The following is a 26,318-nucleotide window of genomic DNA, read 5'->3' on the forward strand; positions in this document are numbered from 1 at the left end:
ATAGCAGTGTTCCAATATCTCAGGGGCTACCACAAAGAAGAGGGAGTCAAGCTATTCTCCAAAGCACCTGAAAGCAGGACAAGAAGCAACGGATGGAAACTAGTCAAGGAGAGAAGCAACCTAGAACTAAGGAGAAACTTCCTGACAGTTAGAACAACTAACCAGTGGAACAACCTGCCTCCAGAAGTGGTGAATGCTCCAACACTAGAAGCTTTTAAGAAGAGACTGGCCAGCCATTTGTCTGAAATGGTATAGGGTTTCCTGCCTAAGCAGGGGGTTGGACTAGATGACCTCCAAGGTCCCTTCCAACATTATTATTATTATATCAAATATGGCAGAAGGAAATCAGAGTAAAAATGTAGATTTCAGTTGTAATATCAAAATGTTTGACCATGTTAATGGATGCTTGAAATAGATGCCTCTATTGTTTCAGATTGATGAAATAAGGAATATAGGAGGCCTTCCATGCTTGGAAAAGCTTGTGTTAGCCAACAATCCTTTGAGTATTATTCCTGATTATAGGACCAAAGTTCTAGCTCAGTTTGGTGACAGAGCCTCAGAGGTAAGTCTTCAAAGACTGGTTCATCTTCTAACTTTTGACTTGAATATGATGTATGATGTATAAGCATCATTGCCTAGGAGCAGCAATGTAATTCATAAAATGAGAGGGTTTACAGCAGGGGTGTCAAACTGCCGGCCCGCAAGCCGAACACGTCATCCAGAAGCCACGCCCACCCTATTGCCGGCAATGGCAAAACCGTCCCAATACGTTGCGCGATGTCACGTGACGTCGCAAGTTTGACATGTCTGGTTTACAGTGTTTGAGGCAGCACACATAATTTTAGGTTTGTGGCAGCACACATAATTTTTTCTGAATCTGTGTAATGAAGCTTGTATATGCAAACTAATGCTTTGACAGTTTGAACTAGATTATGTAGTCATAGTTGAATTTGGACATCCACTTGGAAAGATTTTTTTTTTCCTTTTACAATAGTACATATTTTCAGCCCTCTAATAAATATAGCTGTTCATCTGTGTTAAACAATTAGAAATATTTGTGTCTAGTAATTGTGTTTTATTTTAAATTATTATTCCCAAATATTTAAAAAGATCAAAACGATAAATCCCATTTACATATTTCTATTTTCAAAAACAAAAAAATCACAGAAGCCTAATCAATAGGCAATATGTTAGATCTACTCAAATTACTTTGTATCCAGTAAACTTGCTATGTTGTTGCACAGACTATGAACTTAGGTAAAGAGCTTTTGTAATTCCTAATGAGTCCCAAAGTAGCATCTGCATAAAATGACAACTTGTGTTGAATTCTAGATAACCTTTATATTTTGAATGTCTCTATTTTGTCTGATAAAACAAGCCACAGGTTTCTAATCCAATTAACCATAAGAGGACATTTGACAAGTTCCCTGTTGCATCATAAATGAAGAATGAATTGTCAAAATCAATATTCTTAATGACTGGTACATACTTTGGGAGAGATGCCCATGCTAATTCCACTTAGATGCTTTATACAAATTGATAATTTAATGATTAAATTTCTGTGCTGTGATCACATTCTTAGGTTTACTTTCTAAACTGTGACTCCCATTTGTATTTTAACAGAAGGCTAACTTGTAGAGATTCAGTTGAATATCTCTGCATATTTCTTGTCGAGGTTGGAATGAAATGAGATGAAAAATATACCACTGTGAAAAACTGTTTCCAACCTTAAGCATTTTGGCAAGTGCAGGTAGTTCATTTAGTGACCATTCAAAGTTACAGCAGCACTGAAAAAAGTGACTTATGACCGTTTTTCACACTTACGAACCTTGCAGCATCTCCATGGTCTCATGATTAAAATTAAAATGCATGGCAACCGGCATGTATTAATCATGGTTGCAATATCTTCTAAGGGTCACGTGATCACCTTTTGTGACCTGACAAGAAAAATTAATGGGGAAACCAGATTCACTTAACAACCACGTTATTAACTTAATGTCATGGTTCCGATAGATGAAACCCATCAAAAGAACCTTGAGGCAAAATTCTTCCTTAAAGAACATTTATTCGGGAAACAAAGTATAGGCACTACATAAGGTAAAGGTAAAGGTTCCCCCGCACACGCGTGCTAGTCGTTTCCAACTCTAGGGGCCGGTGCTCATCTCCGTTTCAAAGCCGAAGAGCCAGCGCTTGTCCGAGGATGTCTCCGTGGTCATGTGGCCGGCATGACTAGACGCCAAAGGCGCACGGAACGCTGTTACCTTCCCACCGGAGTGGTCCCTATTTTTCTACTTGCATTTTTACGTGCTTTTGAACTGCTAGGTTGGCAGAAACTGGGACGAGTAACAGGCGCTCACTCTGCTACGTGGCACTCGGGATTCGACCTGCCAAACTGCCGATCTTCTGATCGACAAGCTCAGCGTCCTAACCCACTGAGCCACCACGTCCCTTCTAGGCACTACATAGTTGAACCCAAAAACTAAATTCCATTCCCCTTGATACAAAGTAACAAAGTACAATTCCCACCCCCAATAAACTGTCATAAAACACATTCCCCAATTAGCTTCAAACACGGGCTTTCTCCTAAGCCGGCCAAAAAGCCAAAATGTTATCAGCTCGTACCCCTTTATCCCACGGCAGCATTATTATTATGGCTAACTCAGCTTACATCCTAACCCCCCATCCCACCCCCAATGTTGCACCTGATTTCTAAAAGTAAGAAAAACATGTTAAAGGAGAAGAGGAAATGGTTGCATTTTCATCAGTTGTCAGAGCAGGAACATCCAGTGTTAGCAGCGTTGACACTTAACTGCAGTGATTCACTTAACAACTATGGCAAGAAACATAAAATGGGGCAAAATTCACTTAACAAATGCCTACTTTAGCAATATAAATTTTAGGCTCAGTTGTGGATGTAAGTCAAAGATTACCTGTATTTGGTTTTTACTGTTTTAGGAATCACACTCTTAATTGGAAAATATAGCTAAATTTGTTTAGATATTCCTAAATAAGAAATTCAAACATGAAAAATAAACTCTCTTAAATAATTCTTATTTTAAAAAGTTGGGTGAAGAGTTTTTTTAATAAAATATGGGCTGAAAATGGGCATAATCATAGACCAGCTTATTGTTAAATGTATCTTCAAGACTTTTTATAAGCTCCAAAAGGAATATAGCCTACCAAAAACTGATAAATGGCTATGTACATTCAAATAAAACATTTGTTATGTTCTACATTTGGATCAGAGATACTGATGGCCTCAGTAATTACATTAATTTTAAATATATTAAACAAAGTTGCTTTAAATGTTAAGAATTGAAGAATCTGACCAATAAATGTAGATAATGTACAAAAGATTTGCGAATAAAGAACATCTAGTTCTTATGATCTGATGTTTTAATAAAAATGTTTTACAATCTTAAGATGATACTAATATAGCAAAAATTTTGTTCTGGGTCTATTCTGATCCATCAAGGTAGTTAAAAGGAGCTGGTTATTTTTCTGCATGGTAAATATATAGGTATGATTTGGTCATGATTTTCTGGATGAATTGTATTAATATGATTTAAGATTTTGATTAGAGTAAGATTTAAAGTTATTTATTGTTAAATTATATGCCTAAAATTTTGAAATTTATGTTATTTGTGAAGGTCTTCTGATCTGTCATGCCTGGGTTGTGACAAAAATAATTTGGGTTATTTATTTCCTTTTCCTTTTTGTACTTTATGAATCTTGTATCTTTTTTTGTCAAAGTGTTAAACCTATTTTTTAAAAAGGAAGAACTCTTTAATTTCTATTCCATTTTTTCTTGTTGATCTAATTCAATTTGTCTCTTTAGCTGAGGACTAATTTGGTTTCTTGATATCTTTCAGGTTTGTTTGGATAATACCACAACCACTGAAAAAGAACTTGACACTGTTGAAGTGTTGAAAGCTATACAAAAAGCAAAAGATGTAAAATACAAAATGAGTAATTCTGATAAGAAGGTGAGACGTTATATGAATAGGTGTATGATCACTTTAACTGTCATCTCCTCTAAAATATAACACTAAACCATATTTACAATTTTTGAGGTTAGCATCTTTCCCCAAAACTGAGATTTTATTAGCCTACCATACTCACAAGGAAGAAATTAATTATCCTTTTATATGTCATTTGAACAAACCCTAAACTGTAATTAAGATTAGTCACAGTTTGTCCATCCTGGACTAGGTCACTAAAGTATAATAGAAAAATGAAATAAAAACTTCTAAGTTCCTCCCAGGTACAGTAGAAGAGGCATAAGAGATATGAGACAACCATTATATCAAATAGTAATTTAACTTTATATTATAGTATTAATAAATGCTTTTTTGTTTATTAAATTTATGTGCTCCCCATCTCATCAGTTTGAAAAAAATTATAATAGAGGTAGTGCTTGCTTAATGGCAGCTGTTGGGAGCAGCAAATCCATTGCTGAGCGATGCAGTCGTTAAGCAAGACATCATGTGACAGTAACAGACTTACAATATCACCTCCTCTTTTGTTACTAAATGATTCATTGTGTCTAAGTAAGGAGCCACATGATTGACTTGTAATTTTGCTGCCAGCTTTTTCATTGACTTTGGAAGCTGACTGTGAAACATGCCAGTGACGATTACATGACAGTAGAATGCTGCAACAATAATAAACACCCACCCACCTGAACCTTGATCACAAGACTGTAGGGATGCTATCATGCTTGTAAGTGTGAGGACCGATCACAAAGTTAGCGCCGTCGTAACTTTGAATAGTTGCTAAACAGGGCAGTCGTTAAGTGAAAACTACCTGTATTAAATCACTCCCAAGCACTCTATATCCATGGCAATACTTCCCCATATTGTTTTATAGCACTGTCTGGGTGGTTTACAATGTCAGGATACTGCCCCCAACAATATTTGCTTGTATGTCAGTTCTTGGTAAGGTGACTTTGTAACCTTTGTTCCTAGCCCTTCTGTTTATTTGTTTTTTCCTTCTCAGATCCCTGAAGATTCAAAGCTTTCTGCTACCAGTTCAAAATCAAACTGCTCTTCTCTTTCTGTTCATCCTTCTTCTCCTTCTCTGCCACGTCCTGTCAGCTCCAGTCAAGGTAATCATGTATGTATCATGCTGCTAGGCTGGGCCTCTTGGTTCTGCCTTTGTAGGCTGCATTGATATACATGAATTTATCTATATAAAAATGGGATATGTATATGTATATGTATATATATCAAATGACCAGTTATTTTACTATGGAAGTTTTAATTTGTTAATATAAACTGCTGTTGTTAGCTTCCTGGAATTTGAGCAGATTATAGTGATATACAAGTCAAATAAATATGTTGCTGTGTTCATTTTTATACATTTTTATCTATCTGCATAAAATGGGAAAGAAGCAGAGCCCTTGCTCTTCTCATTTTGATTTTTTGCTTCCTTTATTTTACTATTTAGCTACATTACAATTCTGCAAAGTGTGTTGCCAGAGTTATAAATTTATAAATTTAAATTTATAAATTTAAGACTGAAATAGCTTGAAACAGTAGCTACAGAAAAGAAGTTAAATGAGCTGAAAGATGTGTTAAATAAACTAAAGTGGTGATATTTGTGTAGCTGTTTGCCAAACATTTAAAATGGGGTTACTGCATATGTGACATCCACAAATTAAATGTGGATTTCTGGATTAATAGTGCCACTAAGGATGGAACTTGGGATCAAAGCTGAGACTCCGAGTATGATAGTCTTCAGTGATTAATTAGTAAATAGAAATAATGGAGAAAGTGACAAAGAGGCCCAGTGTCGACTACTGAGCTAACATGGAGCAAATCAAGGCCCAGTGATATTAATGTTGCTTGCTGAAGCATTCTTTATTTTTCTTCTTATTTCAAAAATATATATAATTAGAGAACATCTGTAGGGTAGTATTCTCAGTAACATACGGTATATGGCTATCTCTAAAGCATTCTCTGCTTTCCCACTCCCCACCCCACAAAATACTTTAGCTAACTGCAACATTATTATTTGTAACTATTTGTACAATGGGTATTACTAGCAGATAACATATTTGCAAATTGGAATTATCCAGGATCTTTCTGGGGAAAGTATATGAGGTTGCATTTCATCTGCCAAATCCCAAGCTTTTTTCAATAATAATTTTTTTTCAGTAGGGTAGCATTGTTATGATAAATGGAATTAAAATAAAATAAAATAAATAAAATAAATAGTACTCCACTGATCCCAAAATATAAGGCTGACTACTGTTTCTTGCTATTTCATAGTTTCAGTCTTTGCTTTTTATAAGCTACCAATAAGATGTCATTTCTCCCAAAGCTCAGATGCTTTTCCAAATGTCAGAATGACCAAAATTCAGTAGTATGTTAATGAACGCATGGATATACATTTCTAAGACTATATATTCTTGGAGACTATGAACTGTGGTACTATGAACCCATGCAGTGTAAGAGGGTGAAGGCTTGTTCTCCGAGCTTATGAGTTGATTTCCGAACTTTTTGTTACCAGGCTAGATAACATCTTCAGCAGAGTTTAGGGGATGTCTGTGTTAGGTTAATAACCTAAATGCTGCTAAAGATGATACTTACCCTAGTAATGAAACATTTGAAAACCAACCCACAAGCTCTGAGAACGAATCTTCACCCTCGTCCTACACCCGAGCTACAGATATTCACCACTATTGCACACCATGCAGTGTATGTCTGGGTTCCTGATTTCTGACCTCCAATCTGGATTAGATGCTTTGAAAACTGCTGATTTGTTGGAATACATTATTTCAGACATGTCAAACACAAGGCCCGGGGGCCGGATCCGGCCCGCGAAGTGGTTTCATGTGGCCCGCGAAGCCATCCTGAAAACAGTGAGGGAACGGCCCCCACTGCCTTGGCCCTGGCCCAGAGACCCTCCTTCTGCCAGAGACCCTCAGATCTGTCCCACTCCTGCCCAGGCCCCCATAGGCACCCTTGATGCATAAGTCATATGCACTCTAGCCACGCCCACCCAGTAGACCATACACACTCTAGCCACGCCCACCCAGTAGGCCACGCCCACCCTGGCCATACCCACCCGGCCCACTAAGGGCAACCGCAATGCTGATGCGGCCCTCAATGAAATTGAGTTTGACACCCCTGCATTATTTAAAAAGCACTGAGATTCAACTCTGTTTTATTTCATAAATGATGACAAGAATGTTTTTAATGAAACCATCTGTTTCCTCAAATATTAATCATATCAGTTGTCACTGACTTATTTTTTTAAAAAAATGATCCTAGATTTAAATATTTTACAGGAAACAGAAAATAGTACAAATAATATTTTAACTTCCTGTTATCTTCAGTTTTTGCAAGAATAGATTGTTCTTTTTAGATTATTATCTAAAAAGATTATTATTCTTTTTAATCAATACCTCTGTGGAATAGATTATAGCAGGGGGTCCCCAACCCCTGTTCCGTGGACCGGTACCGGGCCACAGCATGCCAGCAACCAGTCCGCACAAACAAGCAAAGCCCCATGCACGGGATGCAGGCAGCACACAAAACCATGCACCTTCCGGTCCACGGAAAAACCTCTCTCCACGGAACTGGTCCCTGATGCCCAAAAGTTTGGGGACCTCTGGATTATAGTATGTAAATAATACAGTATGTATTACAATAATAATATAATACATTTTCAACTTCTTAAAATTTGATTATGTATTTTTGTTTTGTATTAATAAAGAGACAGATATACAAACCGTACAAACTTCCTATTAATAATTGAAATGCTAACATATTGATACATAAATTCTTACAAATATATCTTTTTAGAATAAGAGATAACAGATTATATTTGTATTAATATATTTAAATTTTTGCACTGCAGTCCTAAATGTATTAGGAATATACACTCCTAAACAAAGATACTATATTCCTAATTAATAGCCACAGAATTATGCTGCTGTTCTTGGAAGATCTCAGTTCATGGGTAACAAGAATATTGTAAAGGAATACAGTAAAAATATCAATGCTGTATTCTTATTATACTGCATTTTTACATAGCCTGGGAGGATCTTTCTTGTGCTAGTAGATACATTAACATTGTGTGTTTTATATTCTATTACTATGTTGTGAGCCACCCAGAGTTACTGTATATAAGATGAGTAGCCATATAGGTCTTTTAAATAAATACATGTTCTGCTTATAGGCTGAATCTTCTCTGGATAAAGCCTAAAATAGTGGGGATGTCAGCCATTTTCTTCGTTCTAAGTTGCCACAAGATTGGGAGGGAGATGGAGGATTTCTACTAGTCTAAACATTTTACTGTCCCTTGGGAACCAAGGTTATTTCTGTCAGTCAGATAGGTGCTGGAGCATTTAGTTAGAAAGCCCGCCAAACTCTTCTATTGGGGAATGTAGCTAGTTGCATAGCACTGGGGTGGGAAGTTTAACTTTGTAATATTGTTGCTCTCTGAAGGAAACTTCAGACTTGGTTTCAAGCCTCGGAGTTCTGATTTGTTTGGTCTTGTCTATCGGAATCTTGATCCAGAGGATCTTAAAGTCTCTTGTTTCTTACAAAATTTCCCTAGAAAAAAAATGCAAAAAAACCCCTATCCCAATCTCAAAGCTTGTATAATGAATTATTTCTCATTAAAGGCAATAAGCATGTTTTAAAAAGGTAAGATACTGCTGTCATCTTGGCCAATAGTTATGGTTTAAAAAGTTACACTTTCTCTAGCACAGTCTTCCCTCCTTTCTCATTACTTATGCAAGCTCTTGTAGGAGGATTTTGACAGTGTCTTATGTATGCTGTGAAGTGTACGGACTTCTGCCATGAACAGTTTCCACTCTGCTTCTCCAGTCAACTCAAACGATGGAAATGGGAGGTCAACAAATTAGATGCCTCCCTCATTTGACAGCGTATTAGAGGACATTCTTCAAATGACTGAGTATGGAATAATACATGCTTCCACACTTCACATATTCCAAATTATATGAAAGACTTTCAAATATAAGTTGCTTAAATTGTTTCAGAGGAGGGTGTAAATTTATATTTACATATTTGTTGTACAAATAAAGTAGTTTGGGTGGAGAAAATAGATTGTTTACAGGGTAAATTAAGTTGGAATGTTAACTCTGCTGCAAAGTGCATATTATCTGTTTGATAGCATTTTCCAAAGCCTTTACCATTGGAGCAACGTAAAATGTAGGATGAATCAAAAAGTACATTTATAAATAATATATACTATTGTTAATAAACACGCTTCTGTGAAATAGAATATAGTTTGGTATATTTTCTGTGTATGAATGTATGTATTTGTTTAACATTAAGACTGCTTCTGTTTTGTAGAAATAGCATACAAGAAAACAGCCCTAGTCAGCAGTTTCTCATCAAGTAGTTTGACTCCTGAAAGCCATACAGTTACCCAAAGATGCCCTGAAACACCAGATTCAAGTAGTACAAGTCAGGTAATGGCATGTTCAGTTGAAAATTACTTTATACCTTTTAAGATGGGTCTAAGTTTCTTGAACTGGTTTTCCTTAGTCTTGCCAAACAAGATCAATGAAAGGATTCTGTAAAATAACTTCTAGGTAGAGGAGATAATTTTCTTTATACAGCATAGACTTTCTGTATATTGAATTTGTGATCTTTTTGTATCATGGTTAAAAATACAGATAGTCTTCATTTAGACCACAATGGGGACCGGCAACTCAGTTGTGAAGCAAAGCAGTTGCTATGTAAAACAGCAACTGTGCTTATAATAATTATTAATAAAATTTCTATGCTGCCTGACTCCCAACAATTCTGGGTGACTTATAATTATTAAAGCATTTAAAACAAAGAACAATAAGAAAATACACGCAGCACAAGACAGAAGAATAATGATAGCAAAGAAAATAAACTTGGAAGGGAAAAGAAAGATCAGTTATTTTCTCCAAAGGCCTAAGAGAAGAGCTACCCTTTGAAAGAGGTGCCTGTATTGAAAATATGACATGAGGACCCTATACTGCATGCATCTCCTTAAAATGCTGAACCAAACCCATGTGTACCGTATTTTCCGGCGTATAAGATGACTTTTTAACCCATTAAAATCTTCACAAAAGTCGGGGGTCGTCTTATATGCCCAGTTGTCTTATACGCCAGAAAATACGGTAGTCTTATATGGCGAGTATAGCCCAAACCCTATACCTGTATTTTTCGGACCATAAGACGCACTTTTTTCCTCCCAAAAGTAGGGGGGAAACGAGGGTGCGTCTTATGGTCCGAAGCTGATCCGTATGGCCAGCCCCAACCTCCGCAAGTGGAAAGCAAGGGAGATTGCCAGGAGCACGAATCGGCATGTGCTGAAAAACGCTGATCTCACGCTCCTGCAATCTCCCTCGCTCGGTTTCAGGTTCCCTTGCTACAAGAGAAAGCAGGCTGAAACGGAGTGAGGGAGATTGCCAGGAATGCGAATCGGCTGATCTCGCGCTGCTGCAATCTCCTTCGGTCCATTTCAGCCTACTTTCTCTTGTAGCAAGGGAAGCTGAAACCGAGTGAGGGAGATTGCAGGAGCACGAGATCGGCCGATTCGCGTTCCTGGCAATCTCCCTTGCTCCGTTTTAGCTTGCTTTCTGCAAGAGAAAGCCGGGCCGCAGGGCCGCCTCCACAGGTACTGCTCTAACGTGGAGAGGGAAGGACAAAGAGGGAGGGAAGGAAGGAAAGAAGGAAGGGACAATGGGAGAGGTAGGGAGAGAGAGAAATAGAGAGAAAGAGGGAGAGAGAGAAGGAGAAAGAAATAGGGAGAGAAAGGGAGAGAGAAAGAAGGAGAAAGAAAGGGAGAGTAGAGGGAGGGAAAGGGAGAGAAAGAGGGAGAGAGAAAGAAAAAGAGGGAGGGAAATAGAGGGAGAGAGAGAAAGGGAGAAAGGGAAAGAAAAATAGAGAAAGGGAGAGAGAGAAGGAGAAAGAAAGGGAGGGAAATAGAGGGAGAGAGAAAGGGAGAGGAAAAGATGGAGAGAAAGAAAGAGAGAGACAAGGAGAAAGAGGGAGGGTAATAGAGGGAGAGAGAAAGGGAGAAATAGAGGGAAAGAGAAAAATAGGGAGAGGGAGAGAGAGAAGGAGAAAGAAAGGGAGGGAAATGGAGAGAGAGAAAGGGAGAAATAGAGGGAAAGAGAAAAATAGAGAGGGAGAAGGGAGAGAGACAAGGAGAAAGAAAGAGGGAGGGAAATGGAGAGAGAAAGGGAGAAATAGGGAAAGAGAAAAAGAGGGAGAGAAAGAGGGAGAGAGAGAAAGAAAGAGGGAGGGGGAGAGGGAGAGAAAGAGAAGGAGAGAGAGAAATTAAATTAGTAACATGATTGTTAAGTGAATCTGGTTTCCCCACTAACTTTGCTTGTCAGAAGGTTGCAAAAGGCGATCACATGACCCTGGAACAATGTGACCATCATAAATATGAATTGATTGCCAAGCATACGAATGTAAATCACATGACCCTGGGGATGCTGCAATGGTCCTAAGTGTGAAAAATGGTCATAAGTCACTTTTTTCAGTACCGTCGTAACTTTGAACGGTCACTAAGTGAATCATTGTAAGCCAAGGACTACCTGTACTTTATCATTTTTTTTCCTTTTGGGGGGGCGTCAAGTTTTTGACACCTTGTTGGGGGACTGGTGGTACTCGGACATTGCCTTGTCCTAAAAGTGGTACAATGGATGAAAAGGTTGAAAAGCCCTGTTTTAGTATACGGGTACTATTTGGTTCAGAATATTTTTTTTCTTGTTTTCCTGCTCTAAAAACTGGGTGCGTCTTATGGTCCGAAAAATATGGTAATTTAACAGGAAAAGTAGGGCGTCGTCTTATACGCCCAGTCGTCTTATACGCCGGAAAATACGGTAAATACCTCCTAAACACCCAAAATAATTCATTGTAACAAATACTGACTCTCTTAGATTGAGTAATGCTTATTAATCATTTTAGCTACAAAGTTAAAAGGATGATAAAAAACTATATCTGACACCATTAAGCATCATCAAGAAATTCCATATAATTATTTTGTGAATAGGACCACAGAGTGAGGGAAAAAAATATTTGATCCCCTGGTGATTTTGTACATTTGCCCTCTGACAAAGAAATGATCAATCTAACCAAGAGTTAAATTTAAGATTCTGCAAGATGCTAGGGAAAGAGGGGGACTTAAGGCGCCTAACTTGAAATTGTATTATGATGCGGTGGTCATGACATGGGTTAGCGATTGGCTTAATTTAACTAATAAAAGAATACTTCACCTTGAGGGTTGGGATTTGGTATATGGATGGCATGCATATTTGCTTTATGATAAAAAGGTAGACAGGGCTTTTAAATCTCATATTCTTAGAAGTGCCTTGCTGTGTGTCTGGAAAAAGTATTATTATAAGTTAAATTATAAAATACTGATTTGGGGAGTTCCCGGACACGTGATAGAAGGAGTATCTATGGGAGTGAGTTTGGATATGTTTTCCTATAAGGAATTACTTAGATTGGAAGGGAATAATTGGCAACTTAAATCATTAGATGAGTTAAAACAAGAAAACATAAGTTACTCTTGGTTTCAATATACCCAATTGAAAGCTAGGTGGAAGCTGGATCAGAAGGTTGGCATTACAATTATAGATGAAAATTTAGTAAAACAAATTAGAGATTTAAATCGTGCACATATAAAGAGGATATATAATGTTTTAATTGAATTGGACTCGGAAACGGAATTAGTTAAAGATTGTATGATAAAGTGGGCACAAAACATACAGGAACCAATTCCATTGGATATTTGGGAGGTAATCTGGGTCAGAAATGTTAAATTTACTCAGGCTCAAAATTTAAGAGAAAATTTTTATAAAATGTTTTATAGATGGCATTTGGATCCCAAAAAGTTGTCTAACATGTATCCTAACCTACAGTCTAAATGCTGGAGATGTGGCAGTTTAGATGCTACTTATTTTCATATGTGGTGGACTTGTAGAAATATAAAAGCTTTTTGGATTAAAATTTGGTGGAACATTCAAAAGATTTTTAAGAGAAAGATAAAGTTTTTTCCACAATTGTTTTTGTTGGGTATTGTTGTAGATTGTGATACTAAAGAAATCAATTTGATGTTGAACTTGATAACAGCAGCACGGTTACTGGTGGGACAATATTGGAAGAAGGATAGTTTGCCTACAGTAGAAGAATGGATACTTAAGGTATCGAATCTTGCAGAAATGTCTAAAATTTCTGCTTATTTGAAGGATCACTCGTAAGAAAGATATATTTCAGTTTGGAGGAGATGGATAGATTATATCCAGAATAAATATGGGACTAAAAAGTTCCATTTAGCTTATGAGTAAATTTTAGATTGTTATTAATTTTAGTACTAGTATTGATTATATTTTTGTTAAAGTTATTATTATTATGTTTTTAATAATTTGAATGTATCAATGTTAAAGGAGAGTTAAAGCACATTATGAATTTGGTTAATTTTATAATGGATAATTTTAGTTAGAATATGATTATTATATCTATGACCCTGTATTCAGCTCTGGGAAGTGGGGGGAGGGGGTGGTTTGGGGTGGGTGGGTTTTGGGGATATGTATTGTAAAAAAAAATTGTAAAACTCTTTAATAAAAAAAAAAGAAATGATCAATCTATAATTTTAATGGTAGGTGTATTTTAACAATGAGAGACAGAACAAAAAAATCCAGAAAAACGCATTTCAAAAAAGTTACAAATTGATTTGCATATTAATGAGTGAAATAAGTATTTGATCCTCTATCAATCAGCAAAATTTTTGGTGTCTTTTATACAGTTAACGAGCTGAGGTTAAGACCACTCTCTTAAAGGGAGTCCTTCTAATCTTAGCTTGATACCTGTATAAAAGACAGCTGTCCACAGAAGCAGTCACTCAGATTCCAAACTCTCCACCATGGCCAAGACCAAAGACCTGTCCTAGGATGTCAGGGACAAGATTGTAGACCTATACAAGGCTGGAATGAGCTAGAAGACTATAGCCAAGCAGTTTGATGAGAAGGTGACAACAGTTGGTGTGATTATTCGCAAATGGAAAAAACACAAAATAATTTCAATCTCCCTCAGTCTCGGGCTCCATGCAAGATCTCACCTCGTGGAGTTTCAATGATCATGAGAACAGTGAGGAATCAGCCCAAAACTACACGGGAGGATCTTGTCAATGATCTCAAGGCAGCAAGAAAAGGCAGCACATTAAGGGCCTGGAGTGGCCTAGCCTGTCTCCAGATCTTAATCCCATAGAAAATCTGTGGAGGGAGCTGAAGATTCAAGCCGCCAAACATCAGCCTCGTAACCTTAATGACTTGGAGAGGATCTGCAAAGTGGAGTGGGACAAAATCCCTCCTGGGATGTGTGCAAACCTGGTGGCCAACTACAAGAAACATCTGACCTCTGTGATTGTCAAGAAGGGTTTTGCCACCAACTGCTAAGTCATCAAATACTTATTTCACTCATTAAAATGCAAATCAATTTAAAAACTTTTTTGAAATGCGTTTTTCTGGATTTTTTGTGGGTTATACTGTCTCTCACTGTTAACATAAAGCTATCTTTAAAATTATAGTCTGATCATTTCTTTGTCAGTGAGCAAGCATACAAAATCAGCAGGGGATCAAATAATTTTGTCCCCTCACTGTATATATTATTCAATGAGATGTGTAAAGGTAAAGGTTCCCCCGCACATGTGTGGTAGTCATTTCCGAGTCTAGGGGCCGGTGCTCATCTCCGTTTCAAAGCCGAAGAGCCAGCGCTTGTCCAAGGACGTCTCCGTGGTCATGTGGCCGGCATGACTAGACGCCAAAGGCGCAAGGAACGCTGTTACCTTCCCACCTAGTGGTCCCTATTTTTCTACTTGCATTTTTTTTTACATGCTTTCGAACTGCTAGGTTGGCAGAAGCTGGGACGAGTAACAGGCGCTCACTCTGTTATGCGGCACTCGGGATTCGACCCGCCAAACTGCCGGCCTTCTGATCGACAAGCTCAGCATCCTAACCCACTGAGCCACCGCGTCCCTATATATTATTCAATGAGTTATGCATATGTTTATTCAAAAATGTATCATATTTAGCCTTTTCTCTCTTCCCCCCCCCCCCGCCCCTTTTCTTTGAAGGTACCTGCTCCAGATTTGGACCTTTCTGATAAAAGCACACATCGCATGTGGTGAGACTGCAGTTTCAGTTTGATATTCTCTTCTATCTGATGAACTCTGACATAGTATAAAACTGCCTTTTGCTACCTGATTCTTTGAAGAATAAAAAAGAAAAGCAAAAACGTCATGAAATATCTGCCTGAGGCGTAGCTTTTGCATTACTATAGAAACCTGGGCAAATAGAGATCCATAAGGCTTCTGGGTTAATGAGCTTTATGCTTGCAGTTGCATTAGAGCTATGCCATATGGTTCAGTGGTTGAGAAAGTTTCTGAAACTTAAGTCAGTATTTTAAATTAGGTTACTATAGTTTGCTCCTTTCTGTCTGTCTGTGTCTTTCTTTTTAAAGCTTGGGATATCCAGAAGAAGGACCCGATTCCTTGCCTGATCCTCTTAATACTGTTACTCTGCCTTTCACTTGTATGTCATACGCTACCACAAATCAGGACTTTGTGCAACATCTCTCTACCTTGATTGCAGAGGCCGTGGGACATGTGCCCCTCTTTTCAGTGGAAACTGAGCACATGGGAGATCTTTTGAGTGATTCCAGAGTTACAGAAACTGAAGATGGCTACTTTGAAATGGGACTTCATGAAGGATATCAGATCTCTAAAGTGGCTCCCACCTCAAGTGGTGTGCAGACGACCCAAGCAAAACAAGATACTATAATCAAAATCCTCTGGAGTTTTTGCATTCAGGTTCATAAAGGACTCAGGCAGTTTGCTTCCTGTTTTGTTTTGGCTAGTAATGTGATAGCTGTATTTGAAATTGTTCAAGATTCCAAAGGAAATTGCCAGCATATACTTTCTGCTTTGAAAGTTGTACTCTGCTTTCCATACTCTGACCTCAGTGAATTTGGTTTTTTAATACCAGAAATATGTTTGATGCTCAACATAAACAATGGCGATACCTGCTTGTTTGTTGTGTCAGACACTCAGAATCTGCAAGATTTCTATTCCTGTTTACACCAGTTTTGCATTCAGCACTATAAGCCTGCTTTAACTGGTTCTGTACTGTATTGTGGCAAAGCTAATTTGCAAGAGTTTGTCTACCAGCTGATGGGGTTTTATCATATTTCATCCGAAAACACAGAGATAAAAGGTTGTTTCCCAGTTTATCTCTTCTGTCATAATAAGGTTGATGGTCAAAAGGAACTATGTTTGCCAGAACTGGGCAATGAGGGTCAAACCTGTTCTAAGCATTGTGGTTCCTCTGCATTTTACTCTGCGATTCATAAATCAGCTGGAGAGAGCCATTGTATGCTGCACCCTTGTTGGATATTTCTCACATCTCACCACCTTCATATAGTTAAAGTTGATTTTAATATACTGCCAGGTAAATTCATGAACTCAGAGAACGCCAGGAACATTTTCAAACTCAACAGAATTCCATTGGCTTCTGTTCTTTTGTATCCCACATGTTTTTCAGTACAGCAAGAAGGTTCATTTTCAGATGGATATGTCCTGGATTTGTTAATTGGCTACAGGTTTGTCACAGCAATATTTGTCCTACCTCACGAGAAATTCCATTTTCTGAGAATCTATAGTTTTCTGAGGACACTTTTGCAAGACGTCAAGACCATAATTATTTTCAAAGATGCCAGTCATGTAGAATCGGTCAGAAACTCTTTTACGGACTGTTTAAGGCATGGCCCAACTACAAGGTAGGTATATGCATTTTTAAATTAACTGTTCAAAGCCTGAGAGTCAGTCAAATGTACTGGATAAGGTACTGGACTGGAAATCACAAAACTCTGAATTTTAGTCCTGCCTTATGTTCAAAGCCAACTGAGTGGCTTTGGGCCATTCATTCTCGTTCAACTCTCGGAATAGGGCAATGACTTAACAAAATTGCAGGAACTTGTCCAGGCTGTTGCCAGGAGTCAAGCCTGACTTGAAGGTATAAGTATATTCAAAACAGAGGAATAATGAGAGTTTTCAGTTATTTGAGTCAAAACAGTAGGCAGGATATATATTTTGAACAATGATTCTTGTGACTTACATTAAGTTGTCAAATATTTAAAAAATAGCTTTGGTAAAGAGTTCTAATATCTATAAAGTTTATAAAAACTGTTCCATGCAAAATAAACTGATATTTTGAAAGCCATGCTATACTATGAAAGAGTAATAAGATGGAATGCCTATAATGCATCAATACTTGTGTTTTATTTTTGTTTCTCTCTGATAATATGCATTAATCTGTTTTTCCAGCTTTTGCAAGCCTCGTTTGCCATTTTCAACTTTGTACCCATCTGAATTTCTGATGCAAAGAATTACCGATGAGAACCAGATACCTGTGCACCTTTCAGTCTCTCCATCTCTTCAATATGTAGCTGGGCTAAAAGAAAAATACATTATGGAATTTTTCCATAACAGCATTGCCGAGGTATTAGTACACAAAAATAAGAGATTCCAGAAGAGAAGCTGTGTTAGTCTGTTTTAATGGCATTTGAAGATCAGCAAAATGCCCAGGGGCATCCTGAAGAAACAGACATTTACTGAGGCATTAATGTTTGTAGGAGAATGGGTTCAAGATATTTTTTCTTCTTCTTTTCATTCAGCTGTAGCGTTTATTGGAATGGTACAGATGGGAATACAGTGTTCATATTGCTCTTACTGCCACTTTATAAGTGCAGTAAAGTAGATTTCTTTAATTGACCTATAATTGGGTCATTGATGCAATACCAGAAATATCAGGATGCTTCCCTGAATTGAAAGAGTTGACACACAGATGATGACAATGCTGAAGAATTACTATAAACATTTAACAAAACTCAGATGTTATATAGATAACTAAGTAAGATAAAGGGGAAGGAAGACATCTATCTTCATAGTGGAATTTACACTTGCAGGCGCCTTGATATGCAAAATAATGATAAAATGTGAGTCTTTGTCAGGTCAAAGAAAATACATCCGAAATTATACCTAACTAAAAGATTAATTGCATTGTCAATATTATAGGTTGAAAATGAAGAACTAAGACATCTCATGTGGTCATCTGTTCTGTTTTATAAAGCTCCGGATATGGAAGTGGCAACTTGTATACTACTTTCAACAAAAGCTATTTACTTCTTGTTGGATGATTCTGTGACGCATTCTAATGATCACCATTTAGGTATGGTAGAACAGGCCGGTTCCTGGCTTTCAAAATGTATGCAGCTTTTTAATCACACTAAGGCCTATGCAAAGGTGCCATAATTTTAAACTCTTGCTTTGTACTGTACCTATAGTATTATTTTTAAAGCAACAGTTTGAGGAAGCCTCATAGTTGTGGCATGTTTGGGAGTGACAGTTTCCCTTGATAGCTTTAACAGAGCTATGAGGAGTTGTTTTCAAGGAAAACATCTCAAACAGGAACAGGGTTTTTAATTCTGATTATTCATTAAATCTTCTTTTAAAACTTTCCACAATGTTTTTACTTGGTAACCCAGAAAGTGTAGAAATAGGGTGTGGTACAAGTGCTGTTACAAGGCAGAATTATATGGGCAAGGAGCAGACTATTATATTATTGGTCTCAGTGTATTCATCTGGTTCTGATGGTTTATGTTATTTACATGATTCAGATTTAGAAACATGTTTGCTAGACTAATACATAGCTGCACCTTCAATAATGGCTTATTTCAGATAAAGATGTCGAATGCAATTATGAACATTAATTCTCCTGGTACCTGAAACTAATTATTTTTAAGGCCATTAGGTATTGACCACTATACATTTATCACCCACTAGGTTTTTGGGGCACTGACTTTGAATTCAGCTCTTTCCATCTCACTCCTTGCTTAGTTCTAAAATTAAATGATCTGCATTCAGTGAACATTGGACTTTTTGATCAGTATTTTCGACTTACTGGTAAGTTGCATTGAGATTTCTTTCCTTCTTCATTCCTGCATTTTGTTATCAGCAAACTAGATTAAAGGCGAATCCATTCTTTATTCCTAGTGCAAAGCACAATTTATGATGGTTCTTTATGAGCATTTGAAATATGTCATTAGCAAAATTCCTTTCTATGGGCTATATAAGGAATGTTTCACCTGATGTCCTTCTCCCTAGTGCTAGCGTGTGGGAGACATGGGATTCCCACACGACGTGTTACTTTCTGGAAGCTTAAAAGGAAAAAATGATGGGGAAAAATGAAATGAATTCTATAGCATCACTTGAATGTATAGCATAGAAATTGAAATATGTGACAGCAGAATCGGTTCTTTCTTTTATGAAATAAACCAATCTCAGAAGAGGCAAATAAATCCAGTCTTGGCTATGATTATGGCTGTGGCTGTGCTTGTGCCTATGGCACTCATTCATTAAATAGTAGCTTTTTAAAAAGTAATAAATATTCACTGGAAAGAAAGATTAAAAGATAGAGTTGTTAAAATGTCAGTGATTTAAAGGGACTTCCAATAGACCAGGGGTGTGAAACAGCCAGCCCGTGGGCTGGATGCGTCACGCGGAAGCTGCGCCCACCCCTTTGCTGGCAATGGCAAAACTGTCCTGATATGTTGCGTGACGTCACATGATGTTGCGAGTTTGACACGTCTGCAATAGACGAAACATAAAGTTCAATCAGACTATAAAATTATGCTAGTCTGCTGCTATTTAGAGACAGTTCTATTATGAAGAATTTGCAGGTTTGAAAAAAAAATTACTGTTCTTTTATAGAGACAATAGGTGCTGGTGCTGGTGATGACCTATAAAGCCCTAAATGGCTTGGGTCCGGGATATCTGAGGGAGCACCTGCTGCCGGCATCAAGCTCCCTTCGTCCTGTGCACTCCCACAGGGAGGGTCTTCTCAGGGTGCTGCCGGTAAAAGATTGCCGGTGGACAATACCCAGGGGGAGGGCCTTCTCTGTGGGTGCGCCTGCCCTCTGGAACCAGCTGCCAGTGGAGCTGAGGACTGCCCCTGACCTTCGCTCATTCCGCCGGGACCTGAAGACCTGGCTCTTTGAGCTTTCTGGGCTGGACTGAGAGTATTAATTGTGGTTTTAATTGGATTCTAATGGATTTTTATTTATTCAAGGTTAATGTAATCATTTTAAGTGTTTTTAATTTTTGTAATTGTTGTATTGTTTTTTTAAAAAAAACTTGTGAACCGCCCTGAGTCCTACGAGAGAAGGGCGGTATATAAGTCTAATAAATAATAATTAATAATAATAATAATATCAGTCACAAATTGTTAAATTAATATGAATTAAATTATTAAACATAATATGCCTGAGGCTGAAGTCCCCGGCTTTTCCAGCTTCTTATAGATAACCTTTTGTCAGAGGCTCAGGAACAGTTTCCTAACTCTTGTACCCAATTTCTACTTCTCTCCTTCCTCCCAAGGAACTCCCTGTAATTTCCAAAAGCCCTTCCTCTCCAATTTGGTGAATTGAATTTGGTGAAATTTTCCTCTTGCTGCATATTAATCATCTCTCTGTATTAAGGTGTAGGTTTGGTGAGCCTGAGATGATGCACCTTGGAAGTGACTGAACTCTGTCACAACAGTATATACTTGTAACAAAGGCACATAAACTAGACAAACTAGGACAAGCTAGACCAAGATCAAAATGAATCCAAAAAACGCTTGGGAATTCCTGGAAGCTTCTTGGCACTCAGACACATCAGCCATCGACATTGCAAGTTAATAAACAACTTTAACACACCTTTCAAAAGAAACAGTAAAAGCTAAAAAGGAAAGAAAAAGACCAGAATACCTCATTTCTAGCAGTCAACACCCAGATAAATCGAGATTAACACCAGACAAACAATCAAGTAGTAAACAATGCCCTAATCAAGTAATACCAGCTCAGACAAACAATCAAGCAGTAAAGAATAGTCAGTAGTAAACAACAGCCTAATCAAGGAATTACCAAGGAGAAAATAACACCCCATCAACACTGACAGGGCAAATTGCAGTGCCACTCCTTTCTAGCATGAAGATGTTACCTATTCTGGTAATGAAACATCTGCAAAGAATGAAGCTCAGAGAGTACCAAGGACTCCACAGTTCAGCCCTGAACTATGTATATTCTCTTCTACTGATAAATTATACAGACTGTTTTATAGAAGAGCATGTGCCAAACTGAATGAAGAATTTTATTTATTTATTTATTTATTTAGCTAGCTAGCTAGCTAGCGTATGGCTGGTCACACACAGAATTAAAAGCACTTCATATTTATAAGTTAGAACAGTTAAAACATTTTTTTTAAAAAAAGAAGCAATTATAAAACCTAAGAGGAAAACAGAAATAACATTTCAGAGTTTAATGTCGAGTTTGGAGATCCAGTCAGTAGCTGCCGTTGTTATGCAGAGGAATGAATGAAGAAAATGATAATATTTGGAAATTGTTACAAGTATGCATGTGTTTAAAAACTATCCTAATTTTGTAATTGTATCAGAAAGAGCCTTAGTTTTGTGTCCTTTTCAGGACATTCGGCGGAACATATATTAACCTGCCTAACCAGAGACAGTTATAGCACTCACGCTTTCATCCAGCACCTGATGGCAGTGCTCTCACTCCTTGCAAGAACACCATCGCCAGAACCAGTGGATAAGGACTTCTACTCTGAATTTGGGAAGAAAAATACAGGTAAAGAGATTTAGAAGTATTTTAGTAGGCTAAATTAATATATTTCATCACACCTGTCTGGGATAATGTTCATTTGATTTGCTAAGATTTTACCTTTTGATAGCAAATCATCATGTGTTTAATGCATGTTTTTGACCAATAATGGTAAAGCAATAGGCAGAATGGCATTTTACATTTGAAGTGATACCTATTTTTTCTTCCTAAACTTTTCCTGCAAGTATGCTTTTTAAAAAAAAGTCTTAATAGGAATTGACCAACCAGCTTGTCACCTGAGCTGACCTTGTGGGTTGAAATGGAGTGACTGGCCCAAAGTCACCCAGTCAGCTTTCATGCTTAAGGCAAAACTAGAACTCAAATTCTCCTGGTTTCTAATCTGTTGCCTTAACTAGACCAAAGTGGCTCTCATTTGCAGTGATGCATACATTAGTATCTTTTTGCTAAAACTAAAGTAGGCAAATCCATTTGAAGTAAATACATTTCGTCTTTAATGTGCAGCATAGAGGATGACAATTGGGTTGTCTGTGTGAGGAGTGGAGTGGAGTGGAATGGAATGGAATAGAATGCAGGAGGGAGGGAGGGAGGGAGGGAGGGAAGGAAGGAAGGAAGGAAGGAAGGAAGGAAGGAAGGAAGGAAGGAAGGAAGGAAGGAAATAAATTAAGGACATATTAATTGTCCACTTTGTTATGCTACTGCATTGGTAGGTACTTGGTGCCTGCTAACACAGGAAAAAGAGTTAATGTAAATTGGAGTCTCTTCTCTTCCCTGGAAAAGACATTCCTTGTTCTGCATACTTCCTCATGCTTGTCTATTGCTGTTTCCCCAGATACTGAGTCTGATGGCGGGGAAAAAATACTGAATACTCAGTAAAAATGAAAGGGCATAGAGTTGACATAAACTGCTTAGCAAAGTCAGGAAATCCTTGGCACACCCACATACCAACAATGTGAGAAAGATTTTTCCATTTTTGTGTAATTCATTTCCAATTTGTTCTTGTTCGTGCAAGCTTTGAGAACTTTGAAAATTAAACTGATGAAGTATGCAGACTTTGAAAATCCTATGTCAGTAATACGGAACATACTCAGGCCTTGAAAATATATTGATTGTTATCAACAGCAGACTCAGCTACATACTCCCATTGGATATACATCTGCCCACATTTTTCATAAATAACCTATAATCAAAAATCAGCTGTGATTTACATACATTGTGGAGTCAGTGAACGCTCATTGCTTTCAGAGTGGATGTGCATAACGTCCCTTGGACACTTCTGTTTTGCACGGTTTTAAATTACTAATAATTGAAAACAGTCAGAATGTTATGTTATGCCATTCGAGGGTATTCCATGTGACGTGCACACCATGCATTTGGTGATTGAGGCACAGCTGAGATATAAATTGGCTTTAAGCAACATTTCTAGTTAGCTTTTTTTAGAAAAAATCAGAAGAAAATATCCTGAATTGCTTGGGTCTGGTCTAAAGAGTTAAAATAGGAAAGGAGGATAGAATCATTTAGTTACTGGATGCAGATGCTCCTCTACTTCTTTCCCCGTGTTTTGAAAGGATACTTCCTTCACATGCAGAAGCAATAAGATCTTAACATCTGGCCTAGCTCTTTAACACAGGGTTATTGTGTTTTGTCATTTCTTCAGTATTTGTGCAATTCGTTTTAGCCCTAAACTGCATCTGAACGAATGTATTCCCATCACTTCTGCATTATATAATTCTTCAGAAAAGTAGACTAGCCCTAAGAAAAAGATAAAATTGAACTAGAAAGTATTATCAAAGGCATGTTTTAGTATGGCCAACTTAAAACAGTGATAGTAATCAGAAAATAGGGCAGTTTCACAGCATTAAATCTCAGCATGAATCAATGTGGTATAGCTATTGCTATGTCTGAAATAGTATTTTGCTTCAGAATGTCTACTCAGCTACAAAGCTCACTGCATAGCTTTGCATCAGTTGCTATCTCTCAGCCATAATGTATCTTACAGTTGTTGTTTTGTTAAAAGCACATGCAAACCACTTCAAACAAAACCACATTAAACAATCATAAAACTGTCCCCACAAAATTTCAGCAAAACTCACTCAGGAAGCTTATCTTTCTTTCATGTAAATATTTCATGACTGGATTTTGAAATGTAACTGAGGTTTTGTTATAAGATTTATTGATTTATTGATTTATTTATTTATTTATTTATTTATTTATTTATTTATTTGATTTGATTTGATTTGATTTGATTTGATTTGATTTGATTTGTATACCGCCCTTCTCCCTAAGGACTCAGATTTGTATCTTATCTTCTTGTTCAGCAGCATACACAGCACACTCTGCTTGCCTTTTTCTGCATAACGATGATCCTATGAAGTAGATTGGCTCAAAGAGAATGAGCAGCTTAATGTCACATCACTGAACTTCAGTGAACTTGATAGTGCCTCTCACAGCCACTACACCACACTTCAGTGTTCAAGAGTGTTAAAAGTCTGAACAAATAGTATAATTGCCTCTCTACAAAAACAGAAAAAAAGATATGATCAGTCTTATCATAATCACATGTGGCCACAGAAAAACCTGCCATGTATTCCTACTACCCTAACCTATCTTGTCAGTGCATATATATCTGCTTCTCTGGCTATTTGGGATCTTCATAAAAATAAATAGGAAGAACATACCATCATAAGAAATTTGAAGAAAGGGCATTAATTAAAAGTAAGCTAAAATGTGTTTATATTGGATTGCTCAGGGTGCTTCACATTAATTATTTCAGTAAATATCAAAATGATGCACATCGGTTATTGATGTCTTATGATATACGGAAGGCTGAAATTAAAAGGAAATAGTGTACCTCATGAGTACGTGTAGCACAGGTGAATTTTCTGATTCATAACTCAGTTTCTTTGGGTTTGGAATGTGTGTCTTTTTCTCTGTTCTTTATAGTGTGTTTTTAATAATTTCAAGTTTTAATTTGAGAAGATTTTTTTTTTCAGAAAAGTGCTCTGAATTAGTTCTAAATCTAATTATTCAAAATATACATTTCTTTATCGTTTCAGGAAAAATGGAAAACTATGAGCTGATTCACTCTAGCAGAGTGAGATTCATATATCCCAACGAAGAAGAAATTGGGGACCTTGCTTTTCTGGTTGCTGAGAAGATGAACAGTGTCATGAAATCCCCATCCCTGAATCTACTCCTTTATGTGTTGGCGTTTCAGGTCAATACGACGGAGGGGACCGCTCAGGCCTTCAGTTCCCTCCAGCCTAAAACACTGATCCTAACTAGCTCAGATTTGTTTCTTTTCAACGAGGACTACATCAGCTACCCACGGCCTGAGTTTGCAAAGGAACCACCAAAGAGAGACAAGTATCAGCTTGCAGATGGAAGAAGAATCCGTGACCTAGATCGTGTGCTCATGGGCTATCAGGCCTATCCTCAGGCACTCACATTTGTTTTTGATGACATTCAGAATCATGATCTCATGCAGAACCTGACCTTAGATCACTTTGGCAATGTCTTCAGTTTTCCTAAAGGAGAAACTGCACAAGAGAGTAATGTCAGCCAAGAGGTGCTCTGGTGTGTCTTTATCCCAAGTCCTGATAGCCGTGAAAAACTGATCTCACTACTTGCTAGGCAATGGGAGATACTGTGTGGTAGGGAGTTGCCTTTGGAGCTCACCGGATAATTTTATTGGGTTTAAATATTTCAGCTTATCAGGTCTACAGTTGCGAATTAAAGCACAGTACTGACTGATTTAACCCTGGATCAGCATTGTCTTCACAGCAGTGTCACATTACACTGGGTTTTTTTTTCTTTGCTGTGCATTGCCATTTGTATTTCTTCTGCGGTGGGGGTGGGGGTGGGTAGGGGGTGTTATTACACAACATAAGCTGCTAAATGATTGTCTTGGAATTTTCTAAACTCTGTTTTTATGTAGCAAGTAACATGTTCCAGATTCCTAATTAAGCATTCTAGGCAACTGTATGGAACAAAAGGAGTCAGCACTTGGCATACTTTCATTTAGGGCTGTTAATGTTTCCACTGTGTTTTTCTACAATACTGTTCTATACAAAAATATATAAATAATGGTATCAAAAGATGCTTGTGCTACGTTAAGGTGCAATGTTCTTTGTACAAGATGTACACTGCTTATACTGCTGATATTTAACGATATTTCTTATAATTTTTACATTTTGTCTTTTTATGATGTATCAATTTTTTAGTTTTGTCGGCTAATTGTGAACATGATAGAATTCACCAAATTGAATGTTGATTTCACATGTCATTTAAATTTTCAAGGAGCAAAGTTACTGGTTTGATTTCAACACTGCGGACAGAATGATTGGTCAGGAATGGTCATAATTATTTGATGCCAACAAATAATGAAACATTTGTTGTTAGGAGCACCTTGTTTTTGTTGCCAAATTTCTCCAAAATAATAAACTGAATTTTGACAGAACTATTGGTTTACCCTAGTTTATTTTTAAGATATAATCAGATTCTTAGTAATTCGATTACGGTGCAGGTCAGCAGGTGGTGAAGTAAATGAAAAGAGAGAAGAGACTATGAAAGCAATTGATCCAACTCCTGAGCAAAAAAAATCAGAATAAATTTGTATAAAGG

General features: G+C 37.4%; 1 protein-coding gene across 7 annotated transcripts in view; it reads left to right on the forward strand.

Annotated features, from left to right (window-relative positions):
• The window catches only part of NISCH (nischarin), a 55,770-nt gene extending 29,616 nt beyond the window's left edge, over positions 1 to 26,154 (forward strand). Inside the window, exons 11-21 of one of the 7 annotated variants that reach the window (XM_081315891.1) lie at positions 434 to 562; positions 3,873 to 3,986; positions 4,999 to 5,107; positions 9,330 to 9,448; positions 15,100 to 15,149; positions 15,486 to 16,799; positions 17,347 to 17,521; positions 18,097 to 18,250; positions 18,865 to 18,984; positions 21,543 to 21,704; positions 24,752 to 26,154. In XM_081315891.1, coding sequence (XP_081172017.1) covers positions 434 to 562; positions 3,873 to 3,986; positions 4,999 to 5,107; positions 9,330 to 9,448; positions 15,100 to 15,149; positions 15,486 to 16,799; positions 17,347 to 17,521; positions 18,097 to 18,250; positions 18,865 to 18,984; positions 21,543 to 21,704; positions 24,752 to 25,380 — 3,075 coding nt within the window. In that variant the 3' untranslated portion in view covers positions 25,381 to 26,154. Of the gene's footprint in view, positions 1 to 433; positions 563 to 3,872; positions 3,987 to 4,998; positions 5,116 to 7,424; positions 9,460 to 15,099; positions 15,150 to 15,485; positions 16,800 to 17,346; positions 17,522 to 18,096; positions 18,251 to 18,864; positions 18,985 to 21,542; positions 21,705 to 24,751 lie in introns of those variants that run through there. The other 6 variants (XR_014024894.1, XM_081315893.1, XR_014024895.1 and 3 more) reach the window with 6 other exon arrangements.
• Positions 26,155 to 26,318: the final 164 nt, after the last annotated feature.

The sequence above is a fragment of the Vipera berus genome (genome assembly GCF_964194415.1).
Source record: "Vipera berus genome assembly, chromosome: 2".
NCBI classification, from domain to species: Eukaryota; Metazoa; Chordata; class Lepidosauria; order Squamata; family Viperidae; genus Vipera; species Vipera berus.